Source organism: Humulus lupulus, chromosome X (assembly GCF_963169125.1).
Source record: "Humulus lupulus chromosome X, drHumLupu1.1, whole genome shotgun sequence".
In the NCBI taxonomy this organism is placed as follows: Eukaryota; Viridiplantae; Streptophyta; class Magnoliopsida; order Rosales; family Cannabaceae; genus Humulus; species Humulus lupulus.
The window spans coordinates 176160126-176175732 of NC_084802.1; the positions used below are offsets into that span (position 1 = coordinate 176160126).

Here is a 15607-nt window from a genome sequence, read left to right on the forward strand (position 1 = left end):
AACCATAAGATTTTATATTTCATGTATAACCAAAAATCTCTATTCATGCATTCGTATATACACCACACGCCCAAGGCCAAACCCTTCATGCATCAAACAAAACAACCCTTGAACCCAGACTCCATAATATCAATCAACCAACAAATCGAAAGAGAACAAAACAATATACCATCATTCATAAACAATATTCTCAAAACAACAAGAACCAAAAGATATGAACAACAACCATAAGACAAAAAGGTTCCCATTACCTCTTCTGCTAGAACTCAAGGACACAATAGTGACAAGAACCTAAACTAAGGCTACCACTTGTTCAAGCCTAGGGTTTCAAAACCCATATAAAGAAAAGAAAAAAAAAAGATCTTTGATTCAAGAAGAGGTAGAAATTAACAACATCACCATGAACCCAAATACTTACCCTAGGGGTTTCGAACCCTAGCCTCCAATCTTCTTGCAACAAAATTGAAACCTATCATCACCATCATTTTACCTTGCTTAGAATCAAGATGTAGAGTAAACAAAATGTAATGCTATGAACCTTAACCCATACCTTAGGATCCCTAGCCTTGGCCTCTTTTTTCTTCTCCTTCTCTTCTCCTTCACGTTCTTCTTCTCTCCCTCTCTCTCTAAAACTCACAAGCTCTCCCTCTAACTTCTCTTTAAGAACACGACAGCCACCAAGCCAAATGAGCCTTCAAGCTCTTTCTTATTTTCTATTTAAATGCCCCAATCACCAAAACCTAGCTAAGGAAAATGAAATTATCATTTTCCTTTATTTTCCCTAAATCAATAAATAATTATACTCAGCCAACCAATCCCTTTGATAATTGACAGCACACTAATTCCTTTCTTTCCTTCCTTGGCTCTCCATGGCTAATAAAGGAAATTGTGCTATTCTCGTAACTCTAAAGTCCTGGGACTTGCGGCTGGGTTTTGACCCATTTCCTTTCTGTTTAAGGAAAAATGCTATTTGAGAAAAAATGTAGATAATTGAATTAGCTTTCTAAATGTACAAATTGTGTCTAAATCGAATGTCCACGTCCCATGTTATGGGAAATTAGGAAAATGTAGCTCCTTTTTCTACACTTGTTTCCCAATTCTTATTTGTGTGAACACAAAAGCTTACCCTATTTACTTTTCCCATTAATCCTATTTTTAATTTAATAAAAATAATAAAATAAAACGAATTAATTAATAAGGGAATAATTTAGAATAATGCATGGGAAAATCCTTGCATGCTCATCATGCAATCATGCACATGCTCACACACAAGTGCGAAGGTGCATTTCTACTAACCATGCTCCTTGGTGCACATAAGCAAAGCACATCTACTTAAATATTAAAATAATTAAAATAAACCATTAACAAAAATAAACTCACATAATTTCTACCATAAAATTCAAACAATTAAAAATAATTTTCTAACACTTAATAAAAAAATTAAAGCACAAAATTAAATAATCTAAAAAAAAAATTGGTGCACTACAATATACCCTCCTTAAAAGGAATGTCGTCCAGAAATTCTTTCTTACCAAATAACTCAGGGTATCTTTCTCTCATGTCTTCCTCCAACTCCCATGTTGCTTCTCGTTCTGTGCTATTCTTCCACAGGACCATAACTAATGGAATCCTTTTGGATCTTAGTTCCTTGATTCCCTTTTCGATAACACGCTCGGGCTGTTCATCATAACTCAGATCCTACTTCAGCTGTAACGGCTCATAACTCAAAACATGAGAGGGATCTGACACGTACTTATGCAACATCGAGATGTGAAAGATGTTATGTGTTTCGACTAGTGTTGGGGGCAGTGCTAAATAGTACACAACTTGCCCTACTCTGTCCAAAATCTCAAATGGACCTATAAATCTTGGGCTTAACTTCCCTTTCTTCCCAAAACTCATATCACCTTTTCATCGGTGAGACTCTTAAGAACACAAACTCGCCCACTGAAAACTCGATGTCCCTTCTCTTAAGGTATGCGTAACTCTTTTGCCTACTTTGAGCGGTAACCATCCTTTGGCAAATTTTCTCGATCGCCTCGCTAGCTTCCCTAACTACCTCAGGGCCTAATACTTGATTCTCCCCAACCTCATCCCAGTGCAAAGGAGATCTACCCTTGCGCCCATAAAGCATCTCATAGGGAGCCATCCCAATAGTGGATTGATAACTATTGTTATAGGAAAACTCCATTAGGGGTAGGTATCGACTCCAAGGTTCTGAAAAGTTCAAAGCACAGCATCTCAACATATCCTCTAGAATTTGTATAGTCCTCTCAGACTACCCATCGGTGTGGGGATGGAATGCGATACTTAACTTTAACCTTGTTCCCATAGCTTTTGGTAATCCCTTCCAAAAGTTCGATGTGAACACTGACCCTCGATCAGAAATGATTGACTTTGGAATGCCAGGAAGTGTCACTATCTCATTCACGTACAACTCTGCATACTAATCCACCGAGTAGGTGGTGTTAACCAGCAGGAAATGGGCACACTTAGTGAGCCTATCGACTATTACCCAAGCAGAATCATGTTGTTTTGTTGTCCTAGGTAACCCTAGCACAAAGTTCACTTCTATGTCTTCCCACTTCCATTCAGGCACATAAAGTGGCTGAAGTAGCCCTGCTGGCATTTGGTGCTCTGCTTTAACTTGCTGACATGTCAAACACCTGACAAAAAACTCAACAACATCTTTCTTCATTCCAGGCCACCAATACAATGCCTTAAGGTCTTGGTACATCTTTGTCAAACTTGGATGTAAGGAACAGGGTGTTATATGCGCCTCTTTCATAATACTAGACTTAATCTCATCATCGTTAGGCACACATGTCCTATCCATATATTGCAGCAATCCTCCGTTAGACATAGCGATGTCACCACTACCGCTTTCTTGTACCAAAGCCTCCTGCTTCATTAGGGCTTCATCCACCTTCTGCCTTTCTCTGATCTGTCCCAATAGGGAGGACTGTAGAGTGAGGTTTGCTAGAGCTCCTATTACTAACTCAATATCAGCATTAATGATTTCTTTCTACAGAGGTGTCTCGATTGTACTCAGAGCTTTGACACTTTCATGTCCTTGCCTACTCAATGCATCTGCCACCACCTTGGCCTTGCTTAGGTAGAATAGAATTTCGCATTCATAGTCCTTTACTAATTCTGACCACCCGCGTTGTCTCATATTCAGCTCTTTCTGAGTGGAGTAGTACTTCAGAATTTTATGATCGGTGTACATCTCACACTTATCTCCATAAAAGGTGATGTCTTCCATATTTTAAGTGCAAACACCACTGCTGCTAATTGAAGATCGTGGGAGCGATATTTTTTATCATATCCTTGCATTGTGTTGAGGCATAGGCTACCACCTTCCCGTTCTACATCAATACGCAACCTAAGCCAATCTTAGATGTGTCACAATACACCACAAATTTCCCACCCTCTGTGGGAACACAAAGGATAGGTGCAAAGATCAACTTATCCTTCATAGTCTTAAAGTTTTCCTCACATTTCTGGGTCCATGTGAACTTTTGATGTTTGCGGGTCAAGTTGGTCAAGGGTGTGGAAATCCTATAAAAATCCTCGAAAAACTTCCGATAATAACCCGCTAACCCTAAGAAGCTTCGAACCACTGGGCATTCTTTGGCTAGGGCCAGTCTCTAATGACCATAATCTTTGGCGGACCCACTCCTATTCCATTCTTGGACAGTATATGACCTAGGAAAGTTACTTGTTCCAACCAAAACTCACACTTAGAGAACTTAGTGTATAACTGATGTTCTTGTAGTCTTTTTAGGATCAACCTCAAGTGCTCCTCATGCTCCTCCTGGGTCTTTGAGTAGATAAGGATATCGTCTATAAACACTACAACAAACTTATCCAAATAGTCCTTAAATAACATGTTCATGAATGCTGCTGGGGAATTAGTGAGTCCAAAAGACATCACTAGGAACTCATAGTGCTCATAGCGAGTTCTAAAAGCCGTCCTAAGAATGTCTCCCTCCTTTACTTTCAACTGATGGTACCCAGATCGCAGATCAATCTTTGAGAATACTGCTGCACCTTGTAGTTGATCGAAAAGGTCATCAATCCTAGGCAAAGGATACATGTTCTTAATTGTGACCTTATTGAGTTCACGGTAATCGATGAACATTCTCATGCTTCTGTCCTTCTTTTTCACAAATAGGATTGGTGCCCTCCATGGCGAATGACTAGGTCTTATGAACCCCTTGTCCAACAATTCTTGTAGCTGGGTCTTGAGTTCCTTCAACTCTTTAGATGCCATTCGATATTGTGCTCTAGATATTGGTGTTGTTTCTGGTGCAAGTTCGATCATGAAGTCGATTTCTCTGTCTGGGGGTAAATCTGGTAATTCCTATGGAAACAGTTTCGGAAGCTCACAAACGATATGAACATTCTCTGGTTTCAACACTGTCTCCTTGAATTTATCCACCACACTAGCCAGATATGCCGAACACCCATGCTTCATCTTATTCCGTGCTTCCAATGCTGATATTATGGGTGTACGAAAACCCACTACTTCTCCCTTAAAATAAAAGAGTTCTCCTTCTTCTGATCTGAACTCCACGGTCTTTTTCTGACAGTCAATCGTCGTTCCATGTTTGGATAACAAATCCATGCCAAGTATGGCATCATAGTATAGTATGTTTAATTCTATAAGATCTGTTGGGCACTCCCTATGCTCTATTGCATTAGTTGCTGATTGTAACCGCCTAGTTGACAACATCATGTCCCCTAACAGTAACATTGTACTAAAACTATGTTCAAACAGTTTACAAGGCATACTCAATTTATCAATCATATTCATAGCAATATAAGATTGAGTCGCTCCAAAATCAATAAGGACTCTACACATCATACTAGAAATAGGGAGCTGACCTCTGACTATGGTGTTACTTTTGGCTGCTTCCTTTTGGGTTAAAGCAAAAACTCATGCTAGCACTAGGTTGCTGTTACTATTTTGTCTTGCTTTCCATTATGGGGCAATCTTTCCTCATATGTCCTGCCTGACAGCACTTGTAACATTTGTTGGTGTCAGCCTGAAAATCTCCTATATGTCGTTTCGAGCATTTAGGATAGCTAGGGTGCAAAACTTTGTTGCTTTGGTGATTCCCACAGTTACAATCATTATTGTGACTGTTGCAATTGTTGTGGTGGTTATGACTGTTGTTATTTGTGGTCGGGTGTCTAGGCCTCTTGTCGGCGCCACTGTTCTGCCCTTCATTAGCTTTCCTCTTATTGCCCTCATGGAAGCCCTTATTTTGGTGGGCCTCCCTTCTGGCAGCATTATTCTTCCATATCCGATCCTCCAAGTATTCTGCTTCGAGTGCCTTATCCAATACTTCAGCATAACTAACCACCTCAGCACTGGTCATCTTAACGTCCCTAGCAATCATTGGCTTGAGTCCTCTCATAAACCTTTTGACTCGTAGGGCTTCAGGCGTACAACTTCAGGTGCAAATTTAGCCAGCCTATCGAACTTCTGGGCATAGTCAGTGACAGAGAGGTTCCCCTGAACAAAAGTCACGAACTCGTCCACCTTGGTTGCTAATACAACCATACTATAGTACTTTTTGCTAAATGCCTGAACAAAGTCAGCCTAGGTCATGGTGTCTAAAGTTTGTGTCTACTTAACCACGTCACACCAAATTCTAGCATACATCTTTAGGATTGTTAATTATCTTGTTATCCTTGTAAATCCTTAGCAAGTACTAGTAGCCTTTGTTTTAGTTTGTCATGTCGCAACTCATTACTTATCCTCATTGTTGCATCGGTTCATAGCTTGTCATTGTCCTCTAGGTTGAACTACATTATCGTGGATTTACTCGCCTCTCCGCCTCCTTAGTCTCCATTTACTCCATCGAGGTCTTGCTATTGTTTGCTACCAAATATTGTGGCGTGTCCACTTTGTATGCTCCTCTGCTGAAGACTCCTCAAGAACTGCGCATATCTATCTAGTTAACAACATCACCTCGCAAGATAATGTCATGGAGTAAACTCCCTAACCTACGTCTTTATTAAAAATTGCGTCATAAAACTAATGTGTCCTTTTATCTTGATAATGTTCAGTTATATTATCATTGACTTATTCCATTCTTTGCTTTATTTGAAACTTGATAGTGTCATACTTGCAATTTCCTATGATGCATCTCATCCATTAAATACGTTCATTCACAACAAACTTCTTTTGAGGAGCTGATATCCACTCATCTCCGCCGTTTACATCAACTATATGAACCCTTGAGATCCCACTGATCTCTTTGAGAAGTTTCTTTCTAGATTTCCTAAACTAATAATTTAAGATAGAGAAATCAATTAACAATTAAAACCAGTACTCACGACACGGTGAGGTGAGATTTTTCCTCTTTAGCATGTATGGGGAGGGTCCTTGGAAACATGAACGACCGGCTCTGATACCATTTGTAAAGCGCCCTAATCTACTACTTTATAAAATGTCTAAATAATCATAAATATTAGAAGAATACAACTTAACATATGAAATCCAGTGGGGCTTGATAAAACATGCAAGTTGGCCCCAATAGTTTAAAATAAAAATGAGTGTACTTATGCAATGTTTAAAAATAAATAAAGTTTAAGTCTCACTGATAGGTTTAAAAATTCAACTTCACAACATTGTTCTTTAAACTCCAGTACTTAAGTTGATCGTTTATTCGTTCATAGGATACCCCCACACCATACACACCCATACGTCGGAACTCATCACATCATAGCGCGTGCCAAAGAGAAACCCTATTTATTAACTGAAAGGGGGAAAGTAAGGGGGGGTGAGCTAATAGCCCAGTAAAGGAAGTACAAAAAAATACCAAAACATATAAGGAAAACACAATAAGAACATATTCATATCGTAAAGCTCATAACATATCATAATCGTTTGTCATAACCATGCACCATATCCATACATCATAAACATACATCATAATCAAACGTCATCATCATCCATCATAATCAAATGTTACCATCATACATCATCACCAAACGTCATCATCATATATCATAAACAAACATCATCATCATACTCTTTGTGATGATGGGGCCATTATTGACTATGTCACATCTTGAGGTAACCAGTAATAGCATAAAACTGGAAAGACCTTCTCTGTGAGGTAAACAGGAGGCTCTTATCCTTGAATAACCTCAGTGCATCCGCCCTATGAGTTATGTCATATCCTTAGTAACTCGGGTTACGTCATATCCTTAGTAACCTCTTTGTTGTGTCGAGTTCAACACGCTAACAACCATTTGCTTTTTCACACAACATACAAACACATGAAATACATTTCAAAACAACACAAAGGAAAACACATGTTGCATCACATTCATCATAGCATTTCAAGATAGAATTCCATACTTCATATCACATGGTCCTTCATCATACATAGCATATCATTAATCTCATACAGACCAATCTCACCATTTCATAGCATAAACATAGAAATTCTATCTAAGTTCCTTACCTCAGGTCCGAGTAAAGCAAAATGAGAAAAACTTCACAACGAGCCTATAATCATAATCAAATATTTCTCTTTAGAATCACATGTAAATTCTTGTGCCCAACACATATACCCTATGTGTGCATGAGCCATGCACACATGGTGCAAATTGTCCATTAATTCTAAACATGAATATTTTCACATAAAATCACAAAAGAATAATGCAAACTTTACCTATTATCCCTTTAGGGTTACAAAGTAAAATTATATGTTTGAATAATAGGCATATATTTGAACGTAAAACTGCATTTGCATTGGACATGCATACGTGGGAGCGTTGTTAAATAGTGACATTTTAAAACGATAATTCTTACATGCTCATTCTTAACCTTTTTCGAATAAAATTCAGCAACATGTTCTCTTTACCATTATTTATTTATTTAAGTCTCGAATTTTGATTAAACTACTTAATACATTATTTTTAATCATAAAAGCAATTCATTTAACCTTTCTAAAATTCTCATAAAATAATACTCCCATTTATTATTTTGAATTGCTTAAAAACAACAAAACTTGTAATCATTTAGAAATACTTATAATATTTAATGTTTCCTTTAGCGAAAATCATTTTTCTAAATTAATAAAAATTACAAGATTAAGTGTGAGAAATTATAATTTAGAGTGTGGGAAAAATATATGTTCTCTTATATTATTTAAGACTTAAATTATGTAAGTGTGAAACCCATTAATTTAAACAAAATACTTATTTTAACATAATAACATAAACTTTCAACAACCTTTATTTTGTTTAGAAATCATAAATGAAATTAAGCTCAAAACTTAGGGTAATAATTTATGCAATGTACTCACATTATTTATTTGATTTAAAAGACATTTCATATTTTTAAATCAAAATTCCAGCAACTATTAGATTACTCAAAAAATCATAAACTTCCAATGATGACCATCTTCCAATTCTAACTCAGTAACTAGCCTACCACCAATACGATCATCAAATTAAAAAACTGCATTAAAGTCCCCAACTACTAACCAAGGAAGAACTGGATACTCAATTAATGCTAACTGTGTCCAAAGACATTTCCTCTCCTCCCCCGAATTCCTACCATACACAAGAGTCAAACAAATTTTTTGAGAAACACCCTTACTCTTCACATAGCGAAGAATCAATTGGTCATCTTCCTAAATAACACTTAGAGAAACAATATCAGCCTTCCAAACTAACAAAATCCTACCCTAGGGCTACTAAACCAGTCCCATCCCATGAAAGCATTCCGCATTGTCTCCTTAATCTTATTTCCCTTCAATTTAGTTTCTAGAAAAGCACCTAAACCAATTTTATTGAACCTACAAAAGTCTATCAAATACCTCTGCTTATTCATTTTATTCACACTCCTAATGTTCCAACATAGTATGTTGCACCCTTCCATTAGAAGCCTTGACCTCTTGTTGACTCTTCTTTGAGACCTCCAGATGATTCTCCTGCAATACACTATAATTGCTAGTCCTCAAAGTCATAGAAGTTGTAGCATTTTGTTTAGTACCTCCCACTATTTTTGGTGTAGTCCACTTCATCTCCTGTCAAGCTGTAGAACAACTAGCCTCCTTTAACGTTTCTGTCTGTACCACCTTTCCAGCCACCTATTCTTGAGGATCCTTGGACATAGGTTCAAAACTAGGTGCAGAAGGAGTATGAGATCCCACGGTTTCCCCATTTTCCAGATCAGATTCCTTCTTCTTTGGCCTCCAAACAGCCTCCTGGACATGCTTTCAACTAGCAGAGGAATGACTTAAATTTTTACAAATCGAACATCGAGTAGGGAGCCATTCAAACTCTATAGCTTGTTCCATTAGTTGGCCTCTCTCATTAATGAAACTGATGAACTGAGGGATATGATCTGATATCTCTACATCCACAAGAACTCTAGCAAACTTCACCATAGACCTTTCCTTTGTAACCTTATCAATCATCATAGGTTTACCTATAGTACTAACAAGAGCACTCAGAATTTTAATACCCCAATATTGAAGACCCAAATCAGGTAGTCTTATCCAAACTGGTACGGATTTCACCAGCCTCATTTTGTCTATATCAGTCGACCAAGGCCTCAGCAGAATAGGTTTCCTGTCAAAATGAACAACACTAGATTCCAACACCATATCTTGAGTAGCTACATCTCAGAATTTGACTATAATATGACCCACATTCATACGAGAAATTCGCTCTATACCCATCTTTCCCCATAATCGTTTAATAAACCCTTCAAAAATAGCAAAAGGAGGATTCGCTCCTAAAACAACACATATCATAGCTGATTGCCAAAAGGAAGCTTCCACCTCTATCTCCTCCACATCTACTTGAGCTATCAATTTCCCTTCTCGGTTCAGGGGCTCCTCATAGGTAAGCCGAGCACCACCCTGAGCAATAAAAGATTCCTAAAAATTGGACCATTTTTCTTTAGCCAACTCATGGAAATCCTGCTCCTCGGTTGCCTTCGCCCAAGACCTAGAGCCAGAAATGCCATCATCTACAGTCAATTCATAGTCATCTAGTATTGGCCCTCCCCAATCGCTGGAAAATTAGCAACCGTATCAACAAATATCTCCTCTGGGGGATTCCCACTCACTTCATCAGATTTCTCCTCTCGTTCATAACGAATCTTGACAGAACTACCCACTATCTCAGGTGATCGGAGAATAGGCTTCTGAGAAGTTTTCTTTCACCTCACCATGGGGAGAAAGAAAACCAGTCGCACACCCGATTTTCTGACGATCGAGTGGTTCTCATTATACCTGGTCAAATAAACAAATGGAAGGAACCAAAATTTTCTCTAAGTTGGACAAATTTTCATTAATGAAGCTTGGTAGATGCCTTTCCTGAGTTTGAAGCACGTATTAACTGGGATGTCATTTCCGACCACTATTTTTACCTTATCAAAACCGTTCCATTTCAGTACTTAGGCATTCGACCATTCAAATATTTTAATATGTGGGCTGATCATCAGGATTTTAGAACTACAGTCCTTTGTAACTGGTCTATTCTGATTGGTGGTTCTGGGTTGCAGCAGATCAATAAGAAATTAAAGAGGCTTAAACCTATTTTGCTTCAGTTTAATAAGCTGAAAGTTGGTGATGTTGCAAAGCAATTTTCTGATGCAAAAATTAATTATGAGCAGGCCCAGATTTTATTACAACAGAACTCTTCTTCAATTTCTCTTCAGCAGGCTGAGAAAGAGACTTATTTTGAATTTGGCTGTAAGTCCAAAATGTATGAGAACTTTCTTAGTCAAATGAGCAAAATTACTTGGCTTAGATTTGGAGACGAGAACACTGCTTATATTCATGCTAGTCTAAAGCAGAGGAAAATTAGTAAACGGATTACTTCTTTCATGAATGATGATGGTCAGATTATTGATAATTATACAGAGGTTGTAGAGCATTTCTTTAATCATTTCAAAGGCTTTCTTGGTAGATCTAGTTCAGCAACTATTCAGGTAGAGCAAGAGTGTTTTCAGCACGGGGCTGTTTTGACTTTGTAGCAACAACTTGATCTAATAAAGCCATTCACTAAGAAGGATGCTAAGAAGTCTTTATTTAGTATCCCTTCAATCAAGAGCCCTAGTCCAGATGGATATGGTTCAGGATTCTACAAATCTTTATGGAAGGATATAGGGGATGAAATTTCAGCGGTGATTTTGATGTTTTTTTATCGTGGGGAGATTCCACCTGAGCTGAACAAAACAATTATATCACTCATTTCTAAGGTAGATACTCCAGCTAAAGCCTCTGATTATAGACCTATTTCTTGTTGTAACACTCTTTATAAATGTATTTCAAAATGCTTTGTTATTGGTTGACAAGAAATCTTCCTGAGATTGTCCATCAAAGCCAAGGAGCTTTTATAAGGAACCGATTGCTTGCGCATAATATTCTTATTCTTCAAGATCTTCTTCATGGTTATACAAGGAAGAATGTCTCTCCCCGGTGCTTGATAAAATTGATCTTAGTAAGGCATATGATTCCCTTGATTGGGATTTTTTGGAGGATATTCTGAAAGCTTTTTGTTTTCCAAGTAGATTTATTCAGTGGATTATGATATGTTTGACGGGTACCTCTTATACTCTCTTGATGAATGGGAGGTTAGAAGGGAGTTTCCATGGGAGGAAAGATTTAAGATAAGGAGACCCAATTTCTCCCTTGCTGTTTGTGCTCGTCATGGAGTATCTCACTCGTCTTCTAAGGCTTGTTTCTCAGCATAAGGATTTCAGGTTTCATCCCATGTGTAAAAGTTTGAATCTTGTTAATCTTTGCTTTGCGGATGATCTTATATTGTTTTGCAAGGGGAATCTTAGATCATTTCAACTCTTATTTGATGGATTTACCAAATTTAGTCAGAATTCTGGGTTGACTGCTAATTTGAATAAATCTCAAGTGTTTTTTGGAGGTTTTTCAACTGAAGTGAAGACTAGTATTTTGAGTTCTATTTCTATAGAAGAGGGTACTTTTCCCTTAAACTATCTGGGTGTTACTCTTCGTCCTACGAAATGGAAGGTAGCTGATTGTGGTGTGATCATTAATAAGATTCAGAATCGGCTTCATGTTTGGGTTAGTCGACACCTGTCTTTTGCTGGGAGAACTCAATTGATACACTCTGTTTTAGTAGGAATTTGGTCCTACTAGATGAGTATCCTTCTTTTCCCTCAGAGTGTCATTCAAGAAATTGATAGATTGTGTCGTAATTTTTTATGGGGAGCTAAGGACAACCGCATCATGTTTTATTGTTCTTCTTGGGAACAGGTTTGTCTTCCTAAGACTATGGGTGGTATTGGTTTTAAGGAGGGGTCTAAGTGGAACAAATTTTTATTGGCCAAATTTATTTAGGCTATCTCCTCTAAACAAGATTTGTTGTGGGTGAAGTGGATAGACAAGCTTTATCTCAAAGGTCATTCTTACTGGGATTATACATTAAAACCAGATGTAAGTTAGTATTGGCGAAAATGATGTTATCTGAAAGAGCTATTTTCTGAAGCAGATTTGGAGGCTTCGACTGTGCATGGGAAGCTGAATCTGGACGTTCTTTACAGCAGTTGGCTTTAGAGGGATTCAGTCTCCTTTGCTAAGGCTGTGTGGTGTAGGCTTTCTGTTCCTAAGCATCATTTTATATTATGGCAAGCAGTCCTTGGACATCTGCTGACTAGAGACAATTTGTTTCACTGTCAAATTTCTGTAGCCTCATCTTTGTGCCCGGTTTGTGAGAGAGTTGAGGAATCTCATGTGCACTTGTTCTTTGATTGTATTTTCTTTCAACAGGTTTTGGAGCTCATTAAAATCTTGTTAGGTCCAGCTATTTGGCCAGTTAAGTAAGTTGATTGGAAGAGTTAATTAGAAGGGAAGCCTAAAGGATTAATACAACGAATTATTATAGCCTCTTTGGCAACTGTTGTCTATTGTATTTGGCTTAACAAAAACTCTTGTATTTTTGCTCATTGTTCTTTATCTGCTCATAGTATTGATTGTATGATTAAATTGGGATTGAAAGCTAGATTGTTTAGTATTATGAGTCAGAACTTACTAGTCAAAGAACAGTTTCTTGATGAGTTTGTTAGGCAATTGTAATTTGTTTTCTCGGTAGCTCTGTTATTGAGCTTTTGGTTGTAAGTTAGGTTGAGCAATAAATTTCTTTTTCTGATAAAAGAAAATCATAAACTTGGATTAAAAACCACATTTACTTCAAAAAATATATATATAAAAAAACTACATGTATTAATTGAGTAAAAACATCATTTTAAATGTGGAATAAAACACCTTTTTATTTACATAAAATCAAAATATCATTAGAGATATCACTTGTGCATTTAAAATATTGTTTCACCTTTATTCACCGATTATACACAAAAATCAGCAAGCATAATTCATCATAAAATTCATCTTTAGTTCATGCTTCTCAAAAAAACTCAAACCATAACCTTCATGTAATCACTAATTTATCATTTATAAAAGATTCAAGGCAAAGTCTTCATTTAACCAATTAACCTAGCATGTATCCATTACCATCCTTGCATTCTTATTACATAAACTATTTGATTCAAAACAACCATGAAAACATAACCATAAGATTTTATATTTCATGTATAACCAAAAATCTTTATTCACACTTGCCTATATACACCACAAGCCTAAGGCAAAACCCTTCATGCATTAAAAAAAACAACCCTTCAACCCAAAATCCATAATATCAATCAACCAACAAATCAAAAGTGAACAAAACAATGTACCATCATTCATAAAAAATATTCTCAAAACAACAAGAACCAAAAGATAAGAACAACAACCATTAGACAAAAAGGTTCCCATTACCTTTCTTGCTAGAACTCAAGGACAGAATAGTGTCAAGAACCCATACTATGGCCACCAATTGTTCAAGCCTAGGGTTTCGAAACCCACATAAAGAAAAGAAAAAAAAATGATCTTAGATTCAAGAAGATGTGGAAATTAACAACATCAATGTTAACCCAAATACTTACCCTAGGGATTTCGAACACTAGGCTCCAATCCTCTTGCAACAAAATCCAGACCTATCATCACCATTATTTTGTCTAGCTTATAATCAAGATGTAGAGGAAACAAAATGTAATGCTATGAACCTTAACCCATACCTTAGGATCCCTAGCCTTGGCCTCTTTTTTCTTCTCCTTCTCTTCTCCTTCATGTTCTTCTTCTCTCCCTCTCTTTCTAGAACTCACGAGCTCTCCATCTCCCTTCTCTCTAAGCACATGGCAGCCACCAAGCCAAATGAGCCTTCAAGATCTTTCTTATTTTCTATTTAAATGACCATATCACCGAAACCTAACTAAGGAAAAGGTAATTATCATTTTCCTTTATTTTCGCTAAATAAAAAAATATAGATCAATTAATAATTATACTAAGCCAATCAATCATTTTGATAATTGACAGCACACTAATTCCTCTCTTTTCTTCATTGGTTTTCCATGGCTAATAAAGGAAATTATGCTATTCTTGTAACTCTAGGGTCCTGCGACTTGGGGCTGGGTTTTGACCCATTTCCTTTAGGTTTTAGGAAAAATGCTATTTCACAAAACATGTAGATAGTTTCATTAGCTTTCTAACAGTACCAATTGTGTCTAAATCGAATATACACAGCCCATGTTATTATTGTTTTACTAAGGCTGGGTCAAGGATTACGGGAAATCAGAAAAAGGAAGGTAACTCCTTTTTCTACACTTGTTTCCCATTTCTTATATGTGTGAACACAAAAGCTCACCCTATTTTATTTTCCCATTAATCCTATTTTTCATTTAACAAAAATTATAAAACAAAACTAATTAATTAATAAGGGAATAATCTAGAATAATGCATGGGAAAATCATTGCATGCTCATCATGTAATCATGCACATGCACACACACAAGTGCATGCACCTTGGTGCACACAAGCAAAGTTCATTTACTTACAAATTAAAATAATTAAAATAAAAATTAACAAAAATAAACTCACATAATTTCTACCAAACAATTCAAACAACTAAAAATAATTTCTTAACACTTAACAGTAATAAAAAAATTAAAGCACAAAATTTATTAATCTAAACAAAAATTCGTGCACTACATTTATAACAAGTGTTAAAATTATAGAAATAATAATGATGATAATGATTACTCATTATCTATTTAATCTTCTATAATTTGATTATATTCCATTTTCAATATACTAATTTTGATTAGCATTCTAGTTGTATGTGAGTTGGGGTTGAATTCCAAGTTCACATGCAAATTACTTAAATTCCAAATTTGAGTATAGACTTCCTTTTGATTAGATCAAACAAGTCTCTAAGTGACTTTACTTTGAATGTTGAATAAAAATTTCTAGAAATTTTCTTTGCATTTGATCAAAGTTAAACATATCTAAAATAGATGTCAATCAATATTGACTCACTATTTATTATTTCCTTTAGCTTTGATTATTAAAAGACTCAACATATATCTCTATGTATTAGCTAAACAATTATGTGATTTTTGAGCCTTTATTAGAGAAAGGTCTTTCAGTTAATTTTAATTAACAGACTATATAAACAGGGAGAGAACCATTGAATGGTTGCAATAAAAGACT

General features: G+C 36.4%; 1 protein-coding gene across 1 annotated transcript; it reads right to left on the reverse strand.

Annotated features, from left to right (window-relative positions):
* Positions 1-4366: 4366 nt before the first annotated feature.
* LOC133806470 (uncharacterized) lies at positions 4367-4867 on the reverse strand. Its single transcript, XM_062244568.1, has one exon. The coding sequence runs from the start codon at positions 4865-4867 to the stop codon at positions 4367-4369; it is 501 nt and encodes a 166-aa protein (XP_062100552.1).
* Positions 4868-15607: the final 10740 nt, after the last annotated feature.

Coding starts and splice junctions, on each gene's coding strand:
- LOC133806470 (XM_062244568.1), bottom strand. CDS start 4,867: ATGTGTAGAGTCCTTATTGATTTTGGAGCGACTCAATCTTATATTGCT.